The sequence below is a fragment of the Lacerta agilis genome, chromosome 7 (assembly GCF_009819535.1).
Source record: "Lacerta agilis isolate rLacAgi1 chromosome 7, rLacAgi1.pri, whole genome shotgun sequence".
In the NCBI taxonomy this organism is placed as follows: Eukaryota; Metazoa; Chordata; class Lepidosauria; order Squamata; family Lacertidae; genus Lacerta; species Lacerta agilis.
In genome coordinates this window covers 11,077,312-11,098,486 of record NC_046318.1, presented here as the reverse complement: position 1 = coordinate 11,098,486, position 21,175 = coordinate 11,077,312, and the positions used below count along the sequence as shown (strand labels likewise).

Here is a 21,175-nt window from a genome sequence, read left to right as displayed (position 1 = left end):
TCTAAAGAGAGAGAGCCAGTGTGGTGTAGTGGTTAAGAGTGGTAGACTCATAATCTGGGGAACCAGGTTCGCTTCCCCGCTCCTCCACATGCAGCTGCTGGGTGACCTTGGGCTAGTCACACTTCTTTGAAGTCTCTCAGCCCCACTCACCTCACAGAGTGTTTGTTGTGGGGGAGGAAGGGAAAGGAGAATGTTAGCCGGGATATCAAATCCAAACTCTTCTTCTCTTCTTTGGAGGGTTGGGGAAAACTCTAAAACATGGGGTGTGGAGGAAGTCCTGTTGTACGAGTGATCCTCATTCCATGCATGCATACTTAGTGCTGCATTGAATTCTTTATATCTCTGTAATTTTTATTAAATTTTTGTTTTGCATTTTAGAAAATTCACTTAACCAACCTTAAAATATCAATGACTTCCCTTCCTCGCTTTCCATGGTTCATTTTGTACAACATATATCCCTGCATATTTTACATAAACTAAACCATTCAGTATTCCATTATTGCATCCATCCAAACTTATTTACACTGTTGGATTTATCTTAATGCTGCCCACATTTTCAAATATACACAATTTTCATATATTCAATAAACACTTCCCAATCTTCTTCAAAGGCGTGTTCTTCTTGTTCTCTTATTTTATATGTTAGATCCACAAGCTGCGGATATTCCATCAGTTTTTAGTTGGGACCTCGCTCGTTTTCCATTTTTGGGCTAACAAAACACAAGCCAAAGTTGCGGCATATATAAATAACCTGCGTTGAATTCTATAGTACCTGATACCTTTGCAAGTTTGCTCTTAGATGGCTTCCTATTTGTCTCCCAAAAGTCAATATGGGGTCTCCCTACACCTGATGGACCTTTAGACTAGACTAGCTGCCTTTTAAGTTTGTGACTCATGGTCCAGTCTTTGATTTCTTGCAGGCGCAGGAGCTCTGATAATGCACACTGACTTCACAGGTTTTCAAGGGTGTTTCCATTCAATTTGAAGCTGCAGACAGCTCTGTGGACATGAAGGGATCTTGTGTACATTTGACTTCTCTGTTGGAGCAAAACCAATCTGGATGGAGACATCGATGCCATTGAGTTATGCGGCCCTCGGCATACAGAAAGTTCAATTAAAAGGAAGGAATCATTTTGAAAGCTACTCTAAAAAATTGCAAATGGCTCTGGAATGCAAACCATGATGCAGGCCGTTGGGAAAACAGATTTGGTGGAATCGAAACGGGTACAAATGGACTACAAGCTTTCAGTTCCTGGAAGGCAAGTCTTTTGTATCTCAGCACTCTAGCAGAAAGAATCCAGATTTGGCAAGTCGCAGAAGTCCACCTGGGCCTAAAGGGACCCATGATTCTTTTGGACCTCCATGTGTCTTGATGGTGAAACAGTTCATAGCTTAGATTTAAACAGTAGCATGCAAAAGACGGGGGGAGTTAAATCTGGGCATTCGGCCACAGTAAACGGGATGCAACTTCCTTCATGTTTGAATCTGGGCTACAATAAAATAAATACTGTCACAAATGAGGCATAAAATGAAGCTTGCTGGTTATGTCTCAGTGAAAACTACGTATGCATGCTTTTCAATATAATAAATAAAATACCTTGGTTGTGGGCGAAAGCTTCAGCTATGTTCCTGTGTGGTATGGTGACATATATTTTAGAAATATTAAGCCCGCACTTGACCTGGGAGTTTGGATTCAACATGTTTGTCTACTTTTTAAGTTACAAATGAGTATATATTTTTGAGGGGGGGGGGTGAAAACTCATGAAGCACTGTTCTGATTTAATAGTGGTGTTCATTCAGCACAGGACACCACTGAGTTTCACAACCAAGGCAGTAGGTGGAAACTAGCTGTTGAATTGCTACTTTTGCAGATGCTGTCAGTGTGGGCTGTGCTTTTGCAGAGTTGTAAGCAAAACAAGGCGTGTTGTGGCCCCAGGGAGCTTACAATCAGAAATAAATGTATGGTTTCAGTGACCTTCGGCATGGCATTTCAATGTACAACTCCCTAGGTACAAACGGAGGAATAGCACCGTGACCCAACCACTAAGCTACACTGACCTGTATGCAGTGAAAATATTCTATAGCGCAGAGGCAGGCAGGGACAGAAGTCACTGCATCTTACACACTCCTTCATTCCCTCTGTGGCACAATAAAACATTTGTTGTTGTCATTATTATTATTATTATTATTATTATTATTATTTATATTTTATTTAATTTATATAATCTATTTGCACAGAACATAATTAGTTTGTGTAATTTTGTGCTAGGAGATAATAGCAATGGCCTCTAGCTTAAAGGTAAAGGTAAAGGGACCCCTGACCATTAGGTCCAGTCGTGTCCGACTCTGGGGTTGCGGCGCTCATCTCGCGTTACTGGCCGAGGGAGCCGGCGTACATCTTCCGGGTCATGTGGCCAGCATGACAATGCCGCTTCTCGCGAACCAGAGCAGTGGAAATGGCGTTTACCTTCCCGCCAGAGCGGTACCTATTTATCTACTGCACTTTGACGTGCTTTCGAACTGCTAGGTGGGCAGGAGCGGGACCGAGCAACGGGAGCTCACCCCGCCGTGGGGATTCGAACCACCGACCTTCTGATCAGCAAGCCCTAGGCTCTGTGGTTTAACCCACAGCACCACCCGTATCCCTGGCCTCTAGCTTAGGCACCTTTTAAAACTGGTGCTGTGCACTGAGCCTCTTGGGCTTGACGATTAGAAGGTTGGCGGTTTGAATCCCCATGTGGAGCTCCCGTTGCTCTGTCCCAGCTCCTGCCAACCTAGCAGTTCGAAAGCACACCAGTGCAAGAAGATAAATAGGTACCACTGTGGTGGGAAGGTAAACGGCGTTTCCGTGCACTCTGGCTTCCGGCACAGTTTTCCATTGCGCCAGAACCCGGTTAGCCATGCTGGCCACATGACCTGGAAAGCTGTCTGTGGACAAACGCCGGCTCCCTCGGCCTGAAAGCAAGATGAGTGCCACAACCCCATAGTCGTCTTTCACTGGACTTAACCATCCAGGGGTCCTTTACCTTTGCATTTTTAACTTAGACAAATGGATGGAGGATGGATCTCTCAATTGCCAGTAGTCATGATGGCTGCCTGTTTGGCACTTTTCTTCAACCTGTGGGTCAGGACCTCTTAGCATAGCGTTTCCCAAACTTGGGTCTCCAGATGTTTTTGTACTATAATTTCCATCATCCACGACCACTGGTCCTACTAGCTAGGGATGATGGGAGTTGTAGTCCAAAAACAGTTGGAGACCCAAGTTTCAGAAAGCATGCTTTGGTGGGTCACAGCCTGGTCCAAGGTGGGTCATAACAGGAGCACTGCCAGCATGCAAACATACGGGAGATGATTAAGAAATGGGTCTTCAGATGTTCCCTGGGTCTGACAAGGTTGAAGATACATACTGGAGTTTCAGAGGCCTGGCTGTTGGAAGCATCTCTTTTGCCTTTATGGGAAAGAGGACATCGCAGCAGGGTTAATCATTTGGTCTAATGCAATAGGGCTCTTTCATTCTTTTGTGCTTGTTACTCGTTTCTCTCCCCTACACACACACACAAATAGAAACCAGAATTCAAGACATTGCTGTCTGGAAGAGAAGCAACGCTTGAACGGTCTTTCTTGCATACCAGATCTAAGCTCTTATGGCTTCCTAGAGGCTGCCCTAACCCATAACAACCACGTTCTCCATCGACTCCCTCCTGCGAGCACGGATCTCGAAACATCCAAATTCAGCGATTCATGACAAGCAATAGAAATTCCTATTCCCACAATAAATACAATGCAGCTGGAGCGATGATTTACAATGACGTCCTAGACATGTCGACCCAGTTCAATGGGGCTTACCCCCAGATAAGTGCTCGTAAGATTGCAACCTTAATTCATAAATATATTGGGAAAGATAAAGCCCAGTTGGGAGAGGGGTATGGAAACACTATTCATGCTATGATTTTACAGATTTTCCCGTCAGATTTTTGACAGCCCAGTGACGCTTCCTTCCTCTTGACTGCTTTATTGGAGTTCTTCTGCATGAGCATCTTCATGTGCTTTCAATAAATAGCTCTAAATTAAGGCTGAGCTTTGTGAAACCTTTTGCAGCAATAGTTTCTGCCTGCATGGTGTGTCGAGGTCATTTTACCTTGAAATAGCACATCTCAATGTTGCATGAGGACTGAGAGGCCATTGCTTATACAGTATGGTATAACTGCGATGGTTTCCCCATCTGTATGATTATAGGTAATAGTGAGGTTTTTGAGCTGGAGAAGGCAGAAAGTGAGGGAAACAAGTGTCCTTTTTTATTATTAAAAACAAAACTGCACAGCATTTGCCAAACAGCAGGATTTATCTGTTTTGCTTTCCTCAAGCAGGGAGTAAAACCCACCAGGTTTCCATTTCAGCTTTCCTTAAACTTTACCTTCTGTTTATTTTATTTATGTACATCTGTAGTCAGCTGCCTTCGGACAGCTCAAGGAAGGTTACAGTATATTAATAGCAGACGACTCAAGAACAATAACAAAATGCTAACATCCATGTCTGTAAAAGCTTAGACCTGGCTCCTATATGATACATAGAGCTATTTGACAGGCCTTATCCTAAAGTGACATTTTGAATCCATGTGCAATTTGATTTTTAAAAGGTCTACACCTCACATTCTGTTTCGCCAGCTAGCTGAGGACTGTTGGCTATCGATCTAGCCACAGCCATGTGGCTCGGTGAATGTGTGCCAAATAGTTCTGCTACAATACTGCTACAATACTCGGAAGTTGAATGGAATCTGTTCCGGAAGTCCGTTCGACTTCCAAATGTTTGGAAACCAAGGTGCGGCTTCTGATTGGCTGCAGGAAGCTGCTGTAGCCAATCAGAAGCCACTGAAGCACTGTCGGACATTCAGCTTCCAAAGAATGTTTGCCAGCTGGAACACTCACTTATGGGTTTGCAGCGTTCAGGAGCCAAAATGTTCGACTTGCAAGGCGTTCAACTTCATGGGTTTGTGCCTCTTCACCGGTGAAGCATGTACATTCATTTCTGAGCATGAATGTGTTACTTCAGACATTGTCAATGGAACTTACTTTCAGGTAGCGTGGTTCGGAAACTTTTACATCCATTCCTGAAAGCAATCTTTCAGTTTGACATTTCCCATCAGCGCAGATTGGATATGTTCTCTCTGGTTTGACTTGCACTGAGAAATCTTTATTTACAAAACTCGGTTAATGCATACAGATGGAAGCCGAGTTGACTGACAAAGCCAACTCAAGTTGGATTTATGCTGTTACGGTAGGCAAATGGCCAGAACCTCTTGCCTCTCCAATGGAAGGCAATTAATTTATCGAGTCTGCAATATTCACATTGCTAAATGCTAGCATGAAAGAACAGGGAGTTGGATTCTGTTTCCCCTCACAACAAATTCTTCCGTTTGTTTCTTTCAGCACCTTTTTCTATAGATGGACTCTATCTTGAACAACTTGGCACTACCATGTTTTGTACACACTTAAGAATGACAACAAAAATAGGCAGCAGGGCTCTCCAACTTTTTTGAACCGGGGGCACATTTCAAATTTTGAGAGAGTGCTGGGGGTACCTGTCACAAAATGGCTGCCATGTGGTGCATGACATAAAACAAAATGAAGCGTGTCATAACATCACTGTCACTCTCATTTCACAGAAATTGCTTAGAAAGTACCTGCACGTTTTGCCCCATAACTTTCTAGGAGGGTTAGAGACATAGCTGTCAACTTTTCCCTTTTCTTGTGAGGAATCCTATTGGGAATAAGGGAATTTCCCTTTAAAAAAGGGAAAAGTTGACAGCTATGGTTAGAGACTATTATATATATATATATAAGTTCAGACACTGGGAACCTGCTCAGGGGCACCAATGAAAGCCATTGCTAGGTTGGTGACCTCTGAAACGGTCAATAATTTTGGAGGACAAAGTTTACTTCTAGACAAAAAAAGGGTGTAATGACTTGGAGATGAGGAATGAGCTGTTATGTAGGATCTCTTACGGGGAGTTTTGTTCCAAAATTCAAATCTTCCAAAAGTGTGTTATTATAATCTAGGCCACTCTGCTATGTATGCAGATTTTTAAAATAAAAAAGTTAAACTCTGCACTGCACCTTAGTGTATCTATCCAGTTACGCTATCTGTGTTTAAAAAAAAATGATTTAAGGCTATGTATGACCTTATGTTCTTTGTGTGTTGATTCTGCAGTATGTCAGTTGGCAGGGTTGTTTAGAAAGATTGAGGGTGGCTGCTAGGGAAAAGCCTTTCCTGACAAGGAGATCATGCCCTTTATTAAAAATGGAGCTTTTAATTGTAAAATCACGTGTTTGTGGCTTGCTTTTAATCTAATTTAAGTAGTCTCTCATAAGCATATTATGATTAGCAAGTTGCCCTTTTCTTCCAAAGCTGAGGAAATCCCTCTTCTCATATGTATGATCTTATTTATTTATGCTTCTAATGCCCCGTAGTTCATATTAGTTTCTATGTTATACACAAACAGCTGTCTTTAAGCTTTTGCTTCTACAAACTATCAACGTTCTTAGTGCCTTTTGTTTTTTTAAAAAATAATGTGTTTTTTTTGTTTTTTATGGAGATTTTCTACTTTTTATAATATGTGAATACCAGTATTGTATTTAGACACATGGTATAGTGCGTTTCCGTGCGCTGCTCTGGTTCGCCAGAAGTGACTTAGTCATGCTGGCCATGTGACCGAGAAGCTGTACACCGGCTCCCTCGGCCAATAACGCGAGATGAGCGCTGCAACCCCAGAGTCAGACACGACTGGACCTAAAGGTCAGGGGTCCCTTTACCTTTATAGTGCATAAAATGTTTCTGTTCATTAGATGTTCGGCTGATTAACATTGTGTGGCTTTTTGAATGTGTTTGTGGGTTATCATAGAATCATAGAAGCGTGCCAAAACGTCTGAGTCCTAGGGCGTTCGGGATCCAAGGTATGACTGTATTGTGAAAATAACATCTATTGGGCGGAGGGGCAATTTTTATCCTCGCCCACAGGATGCCATATTATCAAAATTGGCCCCAGTATTTTTTATAGTGATATGTATAAGCCATATCTTAAGAAGTAAAAATTCTATGCTTTGCTCAATGCCAAATTTAAATTCAGCAAATCCACATATATTTCCTTTGCATATTTTTTTCCTACTTCTGTTAGTTGTGGGGAGGGTTTCATTAAACCGAAACCATAACCTTGATCGTTTGATGTTTCTGTTTGAAACACACACTGGCTTCTGAGATCTTATATGTAATTTGCCTACACCCTTTAGAGCACATTCCCACAGCTATAAGATGAGGAGACCTCTTTTTAAAAAAAAGTAATGCTGTTGAAATATATCACAATTTTGAAATCTGTGGCTTTCTGTGATTGTGAGGAGTTGCCAAATACATAGAGGCTTGAGTGCGGTTAGTGATTTCTCAGATAATAAGAGCTCCACAAATCCAGAACTGGAGAAATTGAAGTCTGCTAATCCTGGGCGTGCTCAGAGAGCTGTAGAGAAATCTACCAGGACAGCAGCAGCAACAAGCCATTTCTTTCCATGTCTTGTTGGATCCGGATCGAAGAAAGCAGTTTATCCAACCCCTCGTGACCTTGGAAAGGAAATCTCTTGCATTATCAGCCAGGCTCTTAAGAGTTCACTCCAGTTGCTTTTGGCTGCAAGCATGGCGACCATCACCTCAGGGACTGGAAGGCTGACTTGGAGAAAGGCTCTTGTTTTTCCAAGGCTTTTATAGAGTTGAAAGGCTGCCTGACAGTAGTCTTTTAGGCACACGGCATTGGGAGAAAGTCATATTGCATATTCGACAATATTTTCCGCTCAGGGTGGGGTGGGGGCGCTAATGGAAGAGGCAGCTTCGTTGACTGGTAATTGCAACCTTCCCCCCTGCCCCAAACTGGCAGCAGAGAGCAGCACACAGGCCTAGTTAGCTCTTGGCTGGCCAGTGCTGGAAGCTTGAGCGATAGAAGAGAAACAAGCAGTTTTATTCCCTTCAGCCCATAAAACTCCCTTGTAATGACTTCAGGGCTGAGTGGAGGTTTCCTTGAAACCATTGCGGCATCTAGAACACCTTGGGATATCTCCTGAGTCCAAGAAAAGACTCCATCATGGTTTGGGAGCTAAAGGAGAATGATATAAGTTTATCTTCCCCCATCATATGGCCTTGTGGCAACTCTAAGAAGGCTTGGTGTTGTGTCCCAAGAGCTCTTAGGAAGTGGCAATGCTCTCCTCAGGACCCCAGACTTTATCTAATAGATGAGAACTCATGGGGTGAGGGAGAGCAGGAAGGCAAGGCAACTCAGGATTTCTGCCCTACTTCTCTTCCGTATTCCTGTCAGTAGCTCATGGATTCCCACTACAGTGGTACCTCAGGTTACATACACTTCAGGTTACATACGCTTCAGGTTACATTCTCCGCTAACCCAGAAATAATGCTTTAGGTTAAGAACTTTGCTTCAGGATAAGAACAGAAATTGTGCTCTGGTGGCGCTGTGGCAGTGGGAGGTCCCATTAGCTAAAGTGGTGCTTCAGGTTAAGAACAGTTTCAGGATCTCTGGAACAAATTAAGTTCTTAACCCGAGGTACCACTGCATTTCATACTGCACATTCATGGTTGCTACTGGTTCCCACTGCTTTGAGACTCCTGGAATAATGTTCATGCAATATGGTACGGCTACTAACTGAGCTTAGAAATGGTCGTGTGAGATTAGCCATCTGAAAAATGGGGTGATCGAATCGCACTGTTGGAGGAAACAAAAGTAAGCCCTGCTCCCAGAACAAAAATGTCCCTGATTTTCAAACACTGGCAGGATTTGAGCATGGGTTCCCCAAGCCGAGATGTAGTATACTATTAGACTTTTCTGTCTATTAAATCATGGCTAGTGTGGTATTTTTAAATAATTCTGCCGAATTCCTTCGCTTCTTGTTCATTTCAGTAATGAAAAAGGCAGAGTGTTCTCTGTCAGCCAAGGTATTTTACTGTTGTGGTTTTCATATAAGATAGGGGTGGTCAGGCAATGTTCCAGGGAATCCTCAGGTACCTTAGATGCTTATTGTTCATTTGATGAGAAAATCAGTAATGAAAAACACTTGGAGCTAGATTGCCCCTCTGTTGGTAATTTACCTAGTTTTCTCTCTCTTACCTTTCCTTAACTCATTCAGCCAGTGGGCCAAAAGACTGCGGCTGTGTTCTTGATCCAGTTAGAAAAATTGTAATAGTACAGATCAACAGGCAGAGAGAAGCAGCTGTTGGGGTGGAAAGAGATCCAGATCAGTCCATTCTTTACCTGGTGCCCCTTCATGCCAAAAACAGCGGATCATCTCAATTGTTTAATTGGACTATGTATGTGTAGCATGGCCAACCTGTTGGATAGTGCGGGTGGGGCTGTGGTCTAAGCCACTGAGATTCTTGGGAGTGTCAATCAGAAGGTCGGCGTTTCAAATCCCTGTGATGGGTGAGCTCCCGTTGCTCTGTCCCAGCTCCTGCCAACCTAGCAGTTTGAAAGCATGCCAGTGCTGGTAGATAAATAGGTACCGCTGCAGTAGGAAGGTAAACGCCGTTTCCGTGTGCTCTGGCTTCTGGCACTGTGTCCCGTTGAGGCAGAAGCAGTTTAGTCATGTTGGCCACATGACCCAGCTGTCTGTGGACAAATGCCGGCTCCCTTGGCCTGAAAGCGAGATGAGCACCACAACCCCATAGTTGCCTTTGACTGGACTTAACCATCCAGGGGTCCTATACCTTTTACTTTTTATACCTGTAAGCAATGAATTTGTGGCCTAATTTGAACCCAGGATGCTTGCCAGAGTCCTTATTTATCTGTCACTTGAGATAAGAGGGCAGCATGTCATGTTGCTTGGGCACACAACTTAGCTTCAAACTGATAAGTATTCAGACACCTCAACATGGTTCTAATGTTACCCTTTGTGTTTTGGTGCATGTTGACACTTCAGGCATTCATTTTATCTTCATGCCACTTTTCCACACACAAACACAAAAATCATGCTCAAAGCAGCCCACAACAAAGAAAACAGGAAGGCATTTCAAACAAACACTACAAAAACAATTTCATAATAACAGAGCAAAACAGTATCGGACATAATAGCATGCAAAAAGCCACATTTCAGTACTGTAAAGGTAACAAGCTTACACCCAAGAGCAAATATAACAAGAAGGGAGCTTCATAGTTTCACCTTGGTCCTAGAAACATCCCTCCCATTGTGTTGCACTTACGTTTTTGTGTGTGCCACATTTGATCTTGACCTCAGCCATTTAATGTGCTCCTCCACCGGTTCAAAAGAAGCCCATGTGAAAGTCTAAACAAGGGTTTTAACTATCATGTCCTTGCGCTGTTTTTCTAGTGGGATGGGACTCCTTGTGTGGTCTTTCCTTCTGCCACAAATGCAAGTCAGTATCTCTCACAATTGCTCTTTGTGTAAACATGGAGTCCGACATGCGCATGCACATAGGCATAAACCAGTTAAATATTTATGCCTGAGAGATGATCTCATAGATTGTCTCTGTATGGAGGAATCCTCCTTTCTGATTTGATATGTGGCCGACATCACTCATTTTGCGTTGTTTTAAGAACTGTTTTAAACCTATGATGTAACTTTTAAAGTACTGTTCCAAAACTTCTTATGGTGTCACTTTGGGGCTTGTTTTGCTAAATTTGTCTTGTGGTTTCTAATATCAGAACATGTTATTAACAGCAGTGTTGCAAATGCATTTTCACAAGTTACTCATCCCCAAAATGTTTTCCTAACATGCCTGCCCATACATAGTTGTTTGTGGTATATTGATGGTTGGAAAAGGAGAAAATAGCAGCCCTCTTTCAATTGACAAAGTTGTAGTCCTGTCTAGCCACCTGGAGTTCCTTCTCACTTGTTCCAACTGTCTCGGATAAACGGCTGTTTGCAACTTGACTGTGAGATTGCCCGGCTCCACAAGTTGTCTTATTTTATTCTGACTCTCTACACTGTCATAGCCAAATTCTGTGTTTGAGAAAGTAAAAGGGCTAATAAAATCTTTGTGAGAATTCAGCTCCCATTCCCTGCTTTCTCTCTGATGATATAGGCACGCTTTATGTGCAGCAAGATTGCTCTGCCATGTCTAAGGCTTGACAGAAAAGCCCAGAAACTATCTTGACCCTATACTTGTTTTCATTTATATCTAAATGCATGATTTTGTGTGTTGTTTTCATCATCATCATCATCATCATCGAACTGTAGATTTGGAAGAGACCTCAAGGATCATCAAGTCCAACCCCCTGCAATGCAGGAATCATTTGCCCACTGTAGGGCTTGAACCCATGACAGTGAGATTAAAAGTCATGCTCTACCAACTGAGCTATCTCAGATGGGCCTTTGGCCTGATCCAGCAGCCTCTTCTTACGTTCTTAGCTTTTTAAAAATTTCACAGGATATCTGGAGATGACAAGGCATGCTAGTGAATTTCATCTAACAGCTTTTGTTGCTGCTTGTCGCATTTTCTTCTCTTTGTTGTTGTTGTTTGGTCGTTTAGTTGTGTCCGACTTCATGACCCCATGGACCAGAGCAAGCCAGGCATTCCTGTCTTCCACTGCCTCCTGCAGTTTGGTCAGACTCTGTCCAACCATCTCATCCTCTGTCGTCCCCTTTTCCTTGTGCCCTCCATCTTTCCCAACATCGGGGTCTTTTCCAGGGAGTCTTCTCTTCTCATGAGGTGGCCAAAGTATTGGAGCCTCAGCTTCAGGATCTGTCCTTCCAGTGAGCACTCAGGGCTGATTTCCTTAAGAATGGATAGGTTTGATCTTATTGCAGTCCATGGGACTCTCAAGAGTCTTCTCCAGCACCTTAATGGGTTTTAATATTGGCTTTAGAATACTTATTTAGAATAGCAAATTCCAATGGGATTGTTGTTATTGTTACATTTTTTGAAGTGTTGTTCTCTATCTTTATGCTGGCTATTTGCAGTAATAAACATTGACTGACTTGACTCTGTCTTGTATCACAAAATACTTCTGAATTCTGCTTTAAAGTGGCTTGACATGCACTGATTGCTATTCAAAGCACTTTGGGACACATGGGATGGAGTGTGTTAGAACACTTGGGTAAAGGCCACTGGAACGATTGTCTGCTTTTGTACAGAATTTACCCAACCATTTAATTTAGAAACCCCAACCTGGGCTGAAAACTATAACCACATACACAAGGTGTTGCTTGGAAAAAAACAACAACCGTTTTCTAACGCTCCTGATTTTCCTTTGCAGGTAAAGGCAGCTCAAGCCTCTCATCCGACGTGAGTTCAAGTACAGATCATACTCCAACCAAAACTCAAAAGAATGCCGCCACCAGTGAAGGTATGCCAATGGTATTCCTTGTCTCTGTTTTACTGTCCAACTTTTTTTTGGGGGGGGTATATTTTTCCCTTTTTAGCTAAAAACAAAAGAGCAAAAACCAACGAACAACTGAAAAGCAGCATTAATTTTCAAGCTAATATTTTCTTTCACATTTTGTCTCCTTTAATATGTGGGGGCTCGTGACAGTTGGGGGAAAAACCCATATCTTTAAGAGACATTACAAAAAGAAGTATTTCACTTATCAAACCTTTATTAGGCATTTACATGTAAAATTGCGAGAGAAAGAATCACATACACAAAGAAACAACAATTAAACTCATAGGCTGATTGTATGTGTGTGTTAGTAAAATCTAGAATTTCCTCCTGTTAAAGTACTCCTTGAAGCGCTGCTGCCAAAAACTCGGCTTACCCCCGCAGTCACCCCTTGGTCAATGTCAGAGAGACAGAATCCAACACTTCCACCATGCTGCAGTTTCAAACCGTCCAAAAGGGGGGACAACACGCGTTCACGCAGCGTACTGTGTAGTGGACAATAAAAGAGAATATGCTCTACAGTGTCCGAGACATCCAGGGAACATCTGCAGTATCTCTTGTTTCTGGGAATATTCTGATAAAAGAAGTATTTCAACACACTTTAGCATAGTGCAGTGGTGGTGAACCTATGGCAGGTGTGCCAGAGACGGCACTCAGAGCCCTCTCTGTGGGCACGTGCCCCACCGTGCTGGAGGTGGGAGGAGGAGGAGGGCTCGTGCGTGCATCCAAAGCCTGTAGCCCTGGTGCTGTAGCTTCTGTGCCGGGGGTAGGGGAGGAGTGAGGAGCCATCAACAATGCGGCAGCCTCCCCTGACAAAGGGAGGAGACTTGAGTGCAAAAAATAAAATAAAAATCCAAGACGGAGGTGATCTCGCATGGGAATTTGCACGCGGGGGCCTTTGAAACCTCCTGCCCTTTCTCAGGAAGGAAGCGTCACCAAGGTTGGCGGGGTTTACTCCTGAGTAAGGGTGTGCAGAATAAGGAGGAGGGAAGCCGGGCAGGGACTCAAAGGGAGTGAGGTGTAGGCCAGGGAATTAAGAGCGACATGGTGGGCGACACTGGGGTGTGAGGGATGGGCGTCCTCTCTGGAGGGTTGTTCCCCATTATAAAGAGTATCTGAGGGGTGGGTCAACGGGACTCCCGCCAGCCGACTTCCTTTGGGACTGAAAGGGGTGCATGTAAACATGCTTGTGCAGGTTGCATTTTGCAATAAACAGGTGCTTAATCGTTGGCAGGCGGAAGGGTGGCCCTTTTTGGGTCACGTGGTTTGTGTTTACTCTTTTATCTTGTGAATGTGGATGTTTACATATGGAATAAGTATTGGAAGGGTTATTGGTTTGTTCTTGCTTTCATTATGTTATTTTGTGTTTTTCATCTAGTATTTTTATGCTGTGAACTGCCCTGAAACCTGCACGTGAAGGGGGGTGTGTGCAAATTCAATAAATGAATAAACAGAAGGGGCTTAAGAGAGAAAGGAACTGAATGGAGAGAAAAAGCACCGAGTTATACCATAAAATTGTATATCAATGTAAAGATAATTTAATGAAGAATGTAATGCAATAACTTTCATGAAGGATTATTTATTACAACAGCAGTCATAAAGAAGAAACGTGAAAGACACAGGAAAAAATGAGATATACAGGTGAAATTGCCGTGTTGGCACTTTGCGATAAATAAGTGGGTTTTGGGTTGCGGTTTGGGCACTCGGTCTCTAAAAGGTTCGCCATCACTGGCATAGTGCACTGTCCTTGCTGGGTCTTCCATTTAATACAATGAGGACTGGACTTTTATTTTCAAAGGTGGTAATGGAATTACTCTGGAAGTTGATCTGCTACACTTGAATGTTGTGTTTTCCTGTGCCAAGCAAGCGATAAAGTACATAAAATGAGGCGTCTGGTTCAGTGGTGATTTGAAATTTTGATGAATCTCACCTGGAGTTAGGAGGAAATGTGTCCTCTTTGGAATGTGGATGTTTTGGTGAAAACATGTGGTAGATGTAAAGGTTGAGATCTATCTTCAAGCACAATTGGAAGTATAACCACTTTATGAGGATGCATTTTACAGGAGCAGGGCAGAGCCTTGGAGCTGGCCTTGCCAGTTAACTGGGGCCGAGACGAGGGCAGAATGGACTCACTGGCAGGAATGCCAAACTGGTGCGTTCTTGCCCCCTTGTCTTCACCATTATGCTATGCCATGCAAGCTCTTCTTGCTTATACGGGTACACATAGACATGCTATGGCCATAATGATTTAGCTCCAATCCAAAGCTCATGTGCTCTGATAACATGCATGAAGTTCTGGTTGTGAAGCTGTGCCATATCCCAGAGGGATGTTAAGCCTAGTTCCATAGGCCAGTGTTTCCCAAACTTGGGTCTCCAGCTGTTTTTGGACTACAACTCCCATCACCCCTAGCTAGCAAGACCAGTGGTCAGGGATGATGGGAATTGTAGTCCAAAAGCAGGTTTGGGAAACACTGCCATAGACTTTCAGTCAGCTTGCCTTCCCATCTTCTACATAGAAATGTAGGAAGCCAACTTGATACTGAGTCAGATCTTTGGTTCATTGCAGTTAGAACTGTCTTACACTACATGGCCTCCTTACAACTGAAACAGAATTCTGGTACCTTCCCTAACAAAGCACAGCTCAGAGCTACGCACAATTTTGCTGTGTTGTGTGTTGCTTGAGATTTTATAGTCGAGACAGCTTCATTGCTTTACTTTATTGGTCTTTGTTTTTTTGGCACTGTTGCTGGTATTATTGTATTAAACTGTTCCTGAGCTGCTTTGAGAGCCTTGGCTTCTGCTTAAGCAATTCAAGACCATATTAGGCTTTGGGGGTATTTTTGTGGAGATCTGGCAATGAAAAATGATTTTACTATTTGGTTGATTAAATTTTCGTAGATAATTCATACCGAGTGATTATAAACTCTATGTTAAAAGTATTATAGCGAGGACCACTCACTGCGTCAAAAGAATGTGTGGCGTTTTCGTGCAATTTAGTTGGCTGGGGTTGGTTTACCATAAGAAACGACCAGAGTCTGGTCTCTCCGGCTGGTGTAAAAAAATGTATTTTGTCAATGAGTAATGTAGAATAAAGCTTCGCACATTAGCCTGTTTTGAGACTTCCGGCCAGTACCCAAGTGGCTTATTTTCTCCAGACTTGTAAAAACAAATTCAAAATCAAACTTGCAAAATAAAAAGATTTCGGGAAGGCGAATTATGGGAACTCTTTGTACTTCGTTTCCTGCCCCAGGAACCCAAAGTGTGTGCCTCTTTTATAAGGCTTTTTATACTAGTATGTTTTGGTTTCATTTGATATTCCTGTTTTGTACCAACCACTTTGGCCTTGCTTTTAAAAATATAATTTGTCTATTAAACATAACACTCAAGAGATATTAAACTGACTCCACTCCAAACCAATTCCTTTCCTGGAAAAGTGGGGGAGTCAGGGAGCAGGAAAGGTTCAGAGGTAAAAATATCATTCTCAGCTGACTTAGGTGGTAATCCACCCCTGAGGTTGTATCTAGGATAAAATCAAGAGCGGCCTTTGAGCTTGGGCACTCTCGTTTTCTCATCCTCCACTGTGGATCCTGGAATCTCTCTGCAAGATTTTAAACAAAAATCTAATAATCTTTGATCACCCTTGGTTTTCATGTATCTTCCTCTGCTTAAATTTACATTGTAAGCTTCTTGGGACAAAATCTTTTCTTAAAGCCATGAGGCAAAGATCTATGGATGCTGATGTCACTATAAAACTAACCAAAGCAACTTCTTTGTTGCATTTGGAGGAATTAGGGTACCATTAAGCTTATCTGGATAAGCCCATGGTGCTATACCAACACCATGCCTCTGTTGGTATGCCAGAACAGAATTCTTCTAACTCCAGAAGGCTGGGACGTGATTAGAAGAAGAAGAAATAGAAGAAGAAGAAGAAGAAGAAGAAGAAGAGGAGGAGGAGGAGGAGGAGGAGTTTGGATTTGATATCCCGCTTTATCACTACCCTAAGGAGTCTCAAAGCAGCTAACAGTCTCCTTTCCCTTCCTCCCCCACAACAAACACTCTGTGAGATGAGTGGGGCTGAGAGACTTCAAAGAAGTGTGACTAGCCCAAGGTCACCCAGCAGCTGCATGTGGAGGAGCGGAGACGCAAACCCGGTTCACCAGATTACGAGTCTACCACTCTTAACCACTACACCACACTGGCTCTCTCATCAGGAATCGATTCACAGATTAGTCTCCAAAGTCTTACATTGACTCACTGTACCTTTCCTAATTATGCAATTTCACGTTCTGACTAGTCCAAGCACTATTTGGGTTTCTAATTATTCATTTGAAGAGGTAATAGCACGAGGCGCCATTCAGACACGGTGCCAAATCATAGCTTGGCACTATGAAGCGGAACAAGCACTAGTCTTGGGTTCGTGTGCACTCTCCTTCCCTTGTGTGTGGTAACTGATAGTCTTTGCTCCTGGCTTGCAAATCAGGCTTGAGCCAGGACCTATATTAAACCCATTAAATGCTGTGAATTTTGCATATTTCCCCTTCTCTAGCGCAGCATTGCCCAACTTAGTGTGAGTGCTGAGCTCACCCGAGGCAACACAAGTGTACCTTGGACAGCTCCATGCAGGGCTCAGGCCAAATACTGCATGAGAGCAGAGCTCAGATGTTGCTTCAGCAGCAGTTACTCTCAAACAGAGCCTTTCGTAGGCACTGCAGCTGTGTCTCCGTAGCTCACTCTGCTTTCATTGAGAGGTGCCTCTTCACTTAAGTGGCACAACCATTTCGAGGCATCAAAACAAAAGGGCGGCTGCAGTTGCACTGGGGCTTCTGAGATGGAGGCCTCTAAGGTAGTAGTAGTAGTAGTAGTAATTTATTTATTTATACCTCGCCCATCTGGCTGGGTTTCCCCAGCCACTCTGGGCGGCTTCCAACAAAATATTAAAATACAATAGTCTATTAAACATTAAAAGCTTCCCTAAACAGGGCTGCCTTCAGATGTCTTCTAAAAGTCTGGTAGTAGTTTTTCTCTTTGACATCTGGTGGGAGGGTGTTCCCCAGGGCAGGTGCCACTACCGAGAAGGCCCTCTGCCTGGTTCCCTGTAACTTGGCTTCTCGCAGCGAAGGAACCACCAGAAGGCCCTCGGCACTGGGCCTCAGTTAGGGAAGCTTAGTGTTTTTGGACTATAGCTCCTATTATCACTGACCACTGACTGTGCTGCCTGGGGTTGATGGAAATTAGAGTCCAAATATCTGGAGTGCATCAGATTGGAGAAGGCTGCTGTGGGGTACCATGTTAACAGGTGGGTACAAGGAGGGATTTTGAAGGTGCACCTTATCATGCAGGAATGAGAGCCTGCCTATAGATTGTGCTCACATTTCTTCCCATCTCAACTGCCTTATCTTGTGCTGGAGATTCTTATATTTTCCAAATGGATTTTCTCATACTCTGTATAACATGCTTTTTATGTGATATTATAAACTAGCTCATGCTCAGTTAGCTTTGCACGAGTGAAGGAGTTTCCCTGTTGGTCATGGTACACAAAACTCCAAACACAGGTAAGCTTCCTGTGGTTTCATGTTCAACTGTAAGCACTGGGATTTCTACATTGGGGTGTAAAGCTACAATTTGGAATGTGCCAATAAGGAGAATTAAAGCTCACTTTAGATGGAAGGAAGGCCAAAAACTCTGAAACATTCAAGGTAAAGAATGCGTCCTATTGGTTAAGAGCTAGAGAGAGGATTTTCCTAGTTATTTGTTCCATGGGTTCTCACTCCCATGTGTTCTGCTTTATAGTTTAACTTGGAAATATTCTAAGATTGCTTTTGGGAGTGATGCATGTTTGCTCTTGGTTTGCATCATAGCCTCATGTATTTACTTTTTTTTTAATAAAAAAACCTAACTACTTAAAAAAAACTGACAGCAAAGCTAAATTAAGCATTTAACATAACATGTAGTCTGGCCTCTAGTGCTGTCATTTAATCAATGTGCCTATGTATTAGAGGGGATTTGTAGACTGAAAACTGCAGCAGACAACGCATTTGCAACTGTATGAATAACATTCAGAAATCAAAAGTGAAATAATGCCAGGATTGTTGGTAAATTGGTGCCGCTCTGAAAGCAAGATCAAAGAACTTAGAATCTCTAAATCTAGCAAGAATTTCGTAAGCACCTCTAGTTGAAACTAGGAGTGTGTATATTGTTGTTGTTGTTGTTGTTGTTGTTGTTGTTGTTGTTGTTGTTGTTATTTCCCCACCCATCTGACTGGGTTGCCCCAGCTACTCTGGGCAGCTTCCAACACATATAAAAACACAATAGCATTCATTTAAAGCATGTCCCCTATAGAATCTTGAAACTGTAGGTGCTGGTGATTGTAGCTGTGTGAGGAATAAACTACAGTTCCCAGGATTCCTTCTGTGTTGGGGGGGGGTATGTGTGCCTTAAACCAAGAGTACGCCATTTAATCCTCAAGTAAAATGAACATTTTTTAAGAAAATAGCCCGCCCTCTGAAGATGAATGCAATCTGGGAGAGAAGCATTTTCACACACACCCTCTACGAAATGTGACTTTGGTCCAGAATATCAAAAGCAGCCACATGTAAACCAGGCTCTGTGTGCTGAGAATAATCTTAAACTTGGTAGATACACACATGACGACACACAGGGGCTTCCACCCACCTTTCCTTACACTTCTTTTCTCGGCTTATTTTAGTTCTCCTCAAGCAGCTACTTGTCCCAAGTAAACCAACCTTCTAGAGCAGTGTTTTCCCAAACCTGGGTCTCCAGCTGTTTTTGGGCTACAATTCCCATCATCCCTGACCACTGGTCCTTCTAGCTAGGAATGATGGGAGTTGTAGTCCAAAAACAGCTGGAGCTCCAAGTTTGGGAAACGTTGCTCTAGCGGCTGTCCCTCAACCCTCTTGCCATTTGGAGGAGTGAGCAGCCTTGTGCACACAAAAGATGGACTGAGCTCATATACAGTTCATAAGATCTAAGAAGAGCGGCCAGCTAAAGTAGCAGTTTGCAGCTGCCTCCTCTCACAGCGTGATATATGATCGCTCGCTTTGCTGCCTATTGTGTGGTCAACGCTAGCTCTGCTTTTACTCTCATTTTGAAATCTATTAGTTGTGACATAAGTCTTGAACTTAATACCTGGTGGACCAAAGGATATAGAACGGATCCCAAACCTCTTAAATATTCTTCATACTTTTAAGCTGTGAAACTGACTGATAGGAGAACCAGTTCTCTGTGCTGAGCCAGGATGGGCATGCTGTCCAGACTTGCGGTTGCTTTCTGTGGAGATTTCTTTTTGCAAATAATTTTTGGAGGGCAAGTGAAGAAGAGCTTGTAATTACTTTGTGGTGAAGATAGAGGCCAATGTTCTTTGGCAAAACTAGGCCTGGAATGTGTGGTTTTTGGAGTGTTAAATAGATTATTATTTTTTCTGCACTTTCCATATAACGCCAAAACCTATCTTTTTTTATTAGCTCCATATCGAAGCTTATGAAGCAAATACCAGCATTTGTGTAAACTCTTCTTTCTCTGGAAAAGTTACTGGAGCAAGTTAAAACCGCAGAGCCAGTGTGACTCAAACTCTACATTCTATATTTTTATTTTTGCACAAAACAAAACTTTGCTTGTAGTTGACTGATCTTGCATATCTTATTTGTCTTGTGAACCGATTCCCAAGGTGCTTGTTGGGGCAATGTCTGTAACCTTTCTCAGGCGCTGAGAAAAGGAACAGGTCTTTTGTGTGCTCATACTCTCCTACCTCTCACTATGTGACAACACCTGAACTGGGTATTATTAGATCCCACAGTAAAAGAAAAAGGAAAAATGGAAAAAATCTAAGTGACGACTCCCCGTGGAATGGAGAGGAAGGATATGGATGAGTTTGAGAACTACCCGGTACTCTTATTGCCACAGGCACTATTTCTGTTCTGAACATAGGAGCCAACTCCTAGGGGCCAAGGTCCTTTCTCCCCTCAATAAATCACATCATGTGATCGATTATGTGGTGTGGGGCTTACCTGCCCCCCAATATTTTATTCAAGTTGGCACCCCTAGTTCTGAAAGTGGACAGGATTGTCTGCCAAGGCCTAAGGCCAATGTTCCCACTCGGAAGACTTTGGGATATTCATGGTCTCTGAACTGAGTGCCTGGCACTTGTAACCTCGGACAGTTTTGTCAGATGTTAACCCTCACACATTGTTTTTCTGCATAAGTAAGAGGGAGTCACAAAACAAATGAGGAGGGCCTTCGTGACAGCAGCATAATTCTAAGAACACCCTCCCATCAGATGTCAAGGAGATAAACAACTATCTGACTTTTAGAAGACACCTGAAGGCAGCTTGTTTGATGTTTTATTGTGTTTTTAATATTCTGTTGGGAGCTGCCCAGAGTGGCTGGGGAAACCCAACCAGATGGGCAGGGTATAAATAATATATTATTATTATTATTATTATTATTATTATTATTATTATTATTATTATTACCCTGTGGAGTCCAGTTGACATGTTTCTTCAGAGGCAGATTTAGCAGAATGCCACTGGTTCAGTTGCACTGGGCGCGGAGCCTGGGAGGCACTGCAACTATGATGTAGAATGGAAGGCAAGAGGTGCCCCCCCCTGCATTTTGGTGCATCACAGGGCACCACTGAAATGTGAAAGCACAAAGTCCACCACTGTTGTCAGCCATCACATTGTACACAACTGAGATCAGTTGCTAGCTGCCTTTGGTGAGCAAGAAAATGGCAGCAACGCCGCCACCAAAAACCCAGTATCAGGAAGGGGTTGGGAC

At 43.0% G+C, this 21,175-nt stretch overlaps 1 protein-coding gene across 1 annotated transcript in view; it reads left to right on the top strand.

Moving 5' to 3' along the window:
• FBXL7 (F-box and leucine rich repeat protein 7) overlaps nt 1–21,175 on the top strand; it is a 144,278-nt gene that overhangs the window by 13,676 nt on the left and 109,427 nt on the right. The window contains exon 2 of the mRNA XM_033154373.1: nt 12,260–12,349. Coding sequence (XP_033010264.1) covers nt 12,260–12,349 — 90 coding nt within the window. The remainder of the gene's footprint in view (nt 1–12,259; nt 12,350–21,175) is intronic.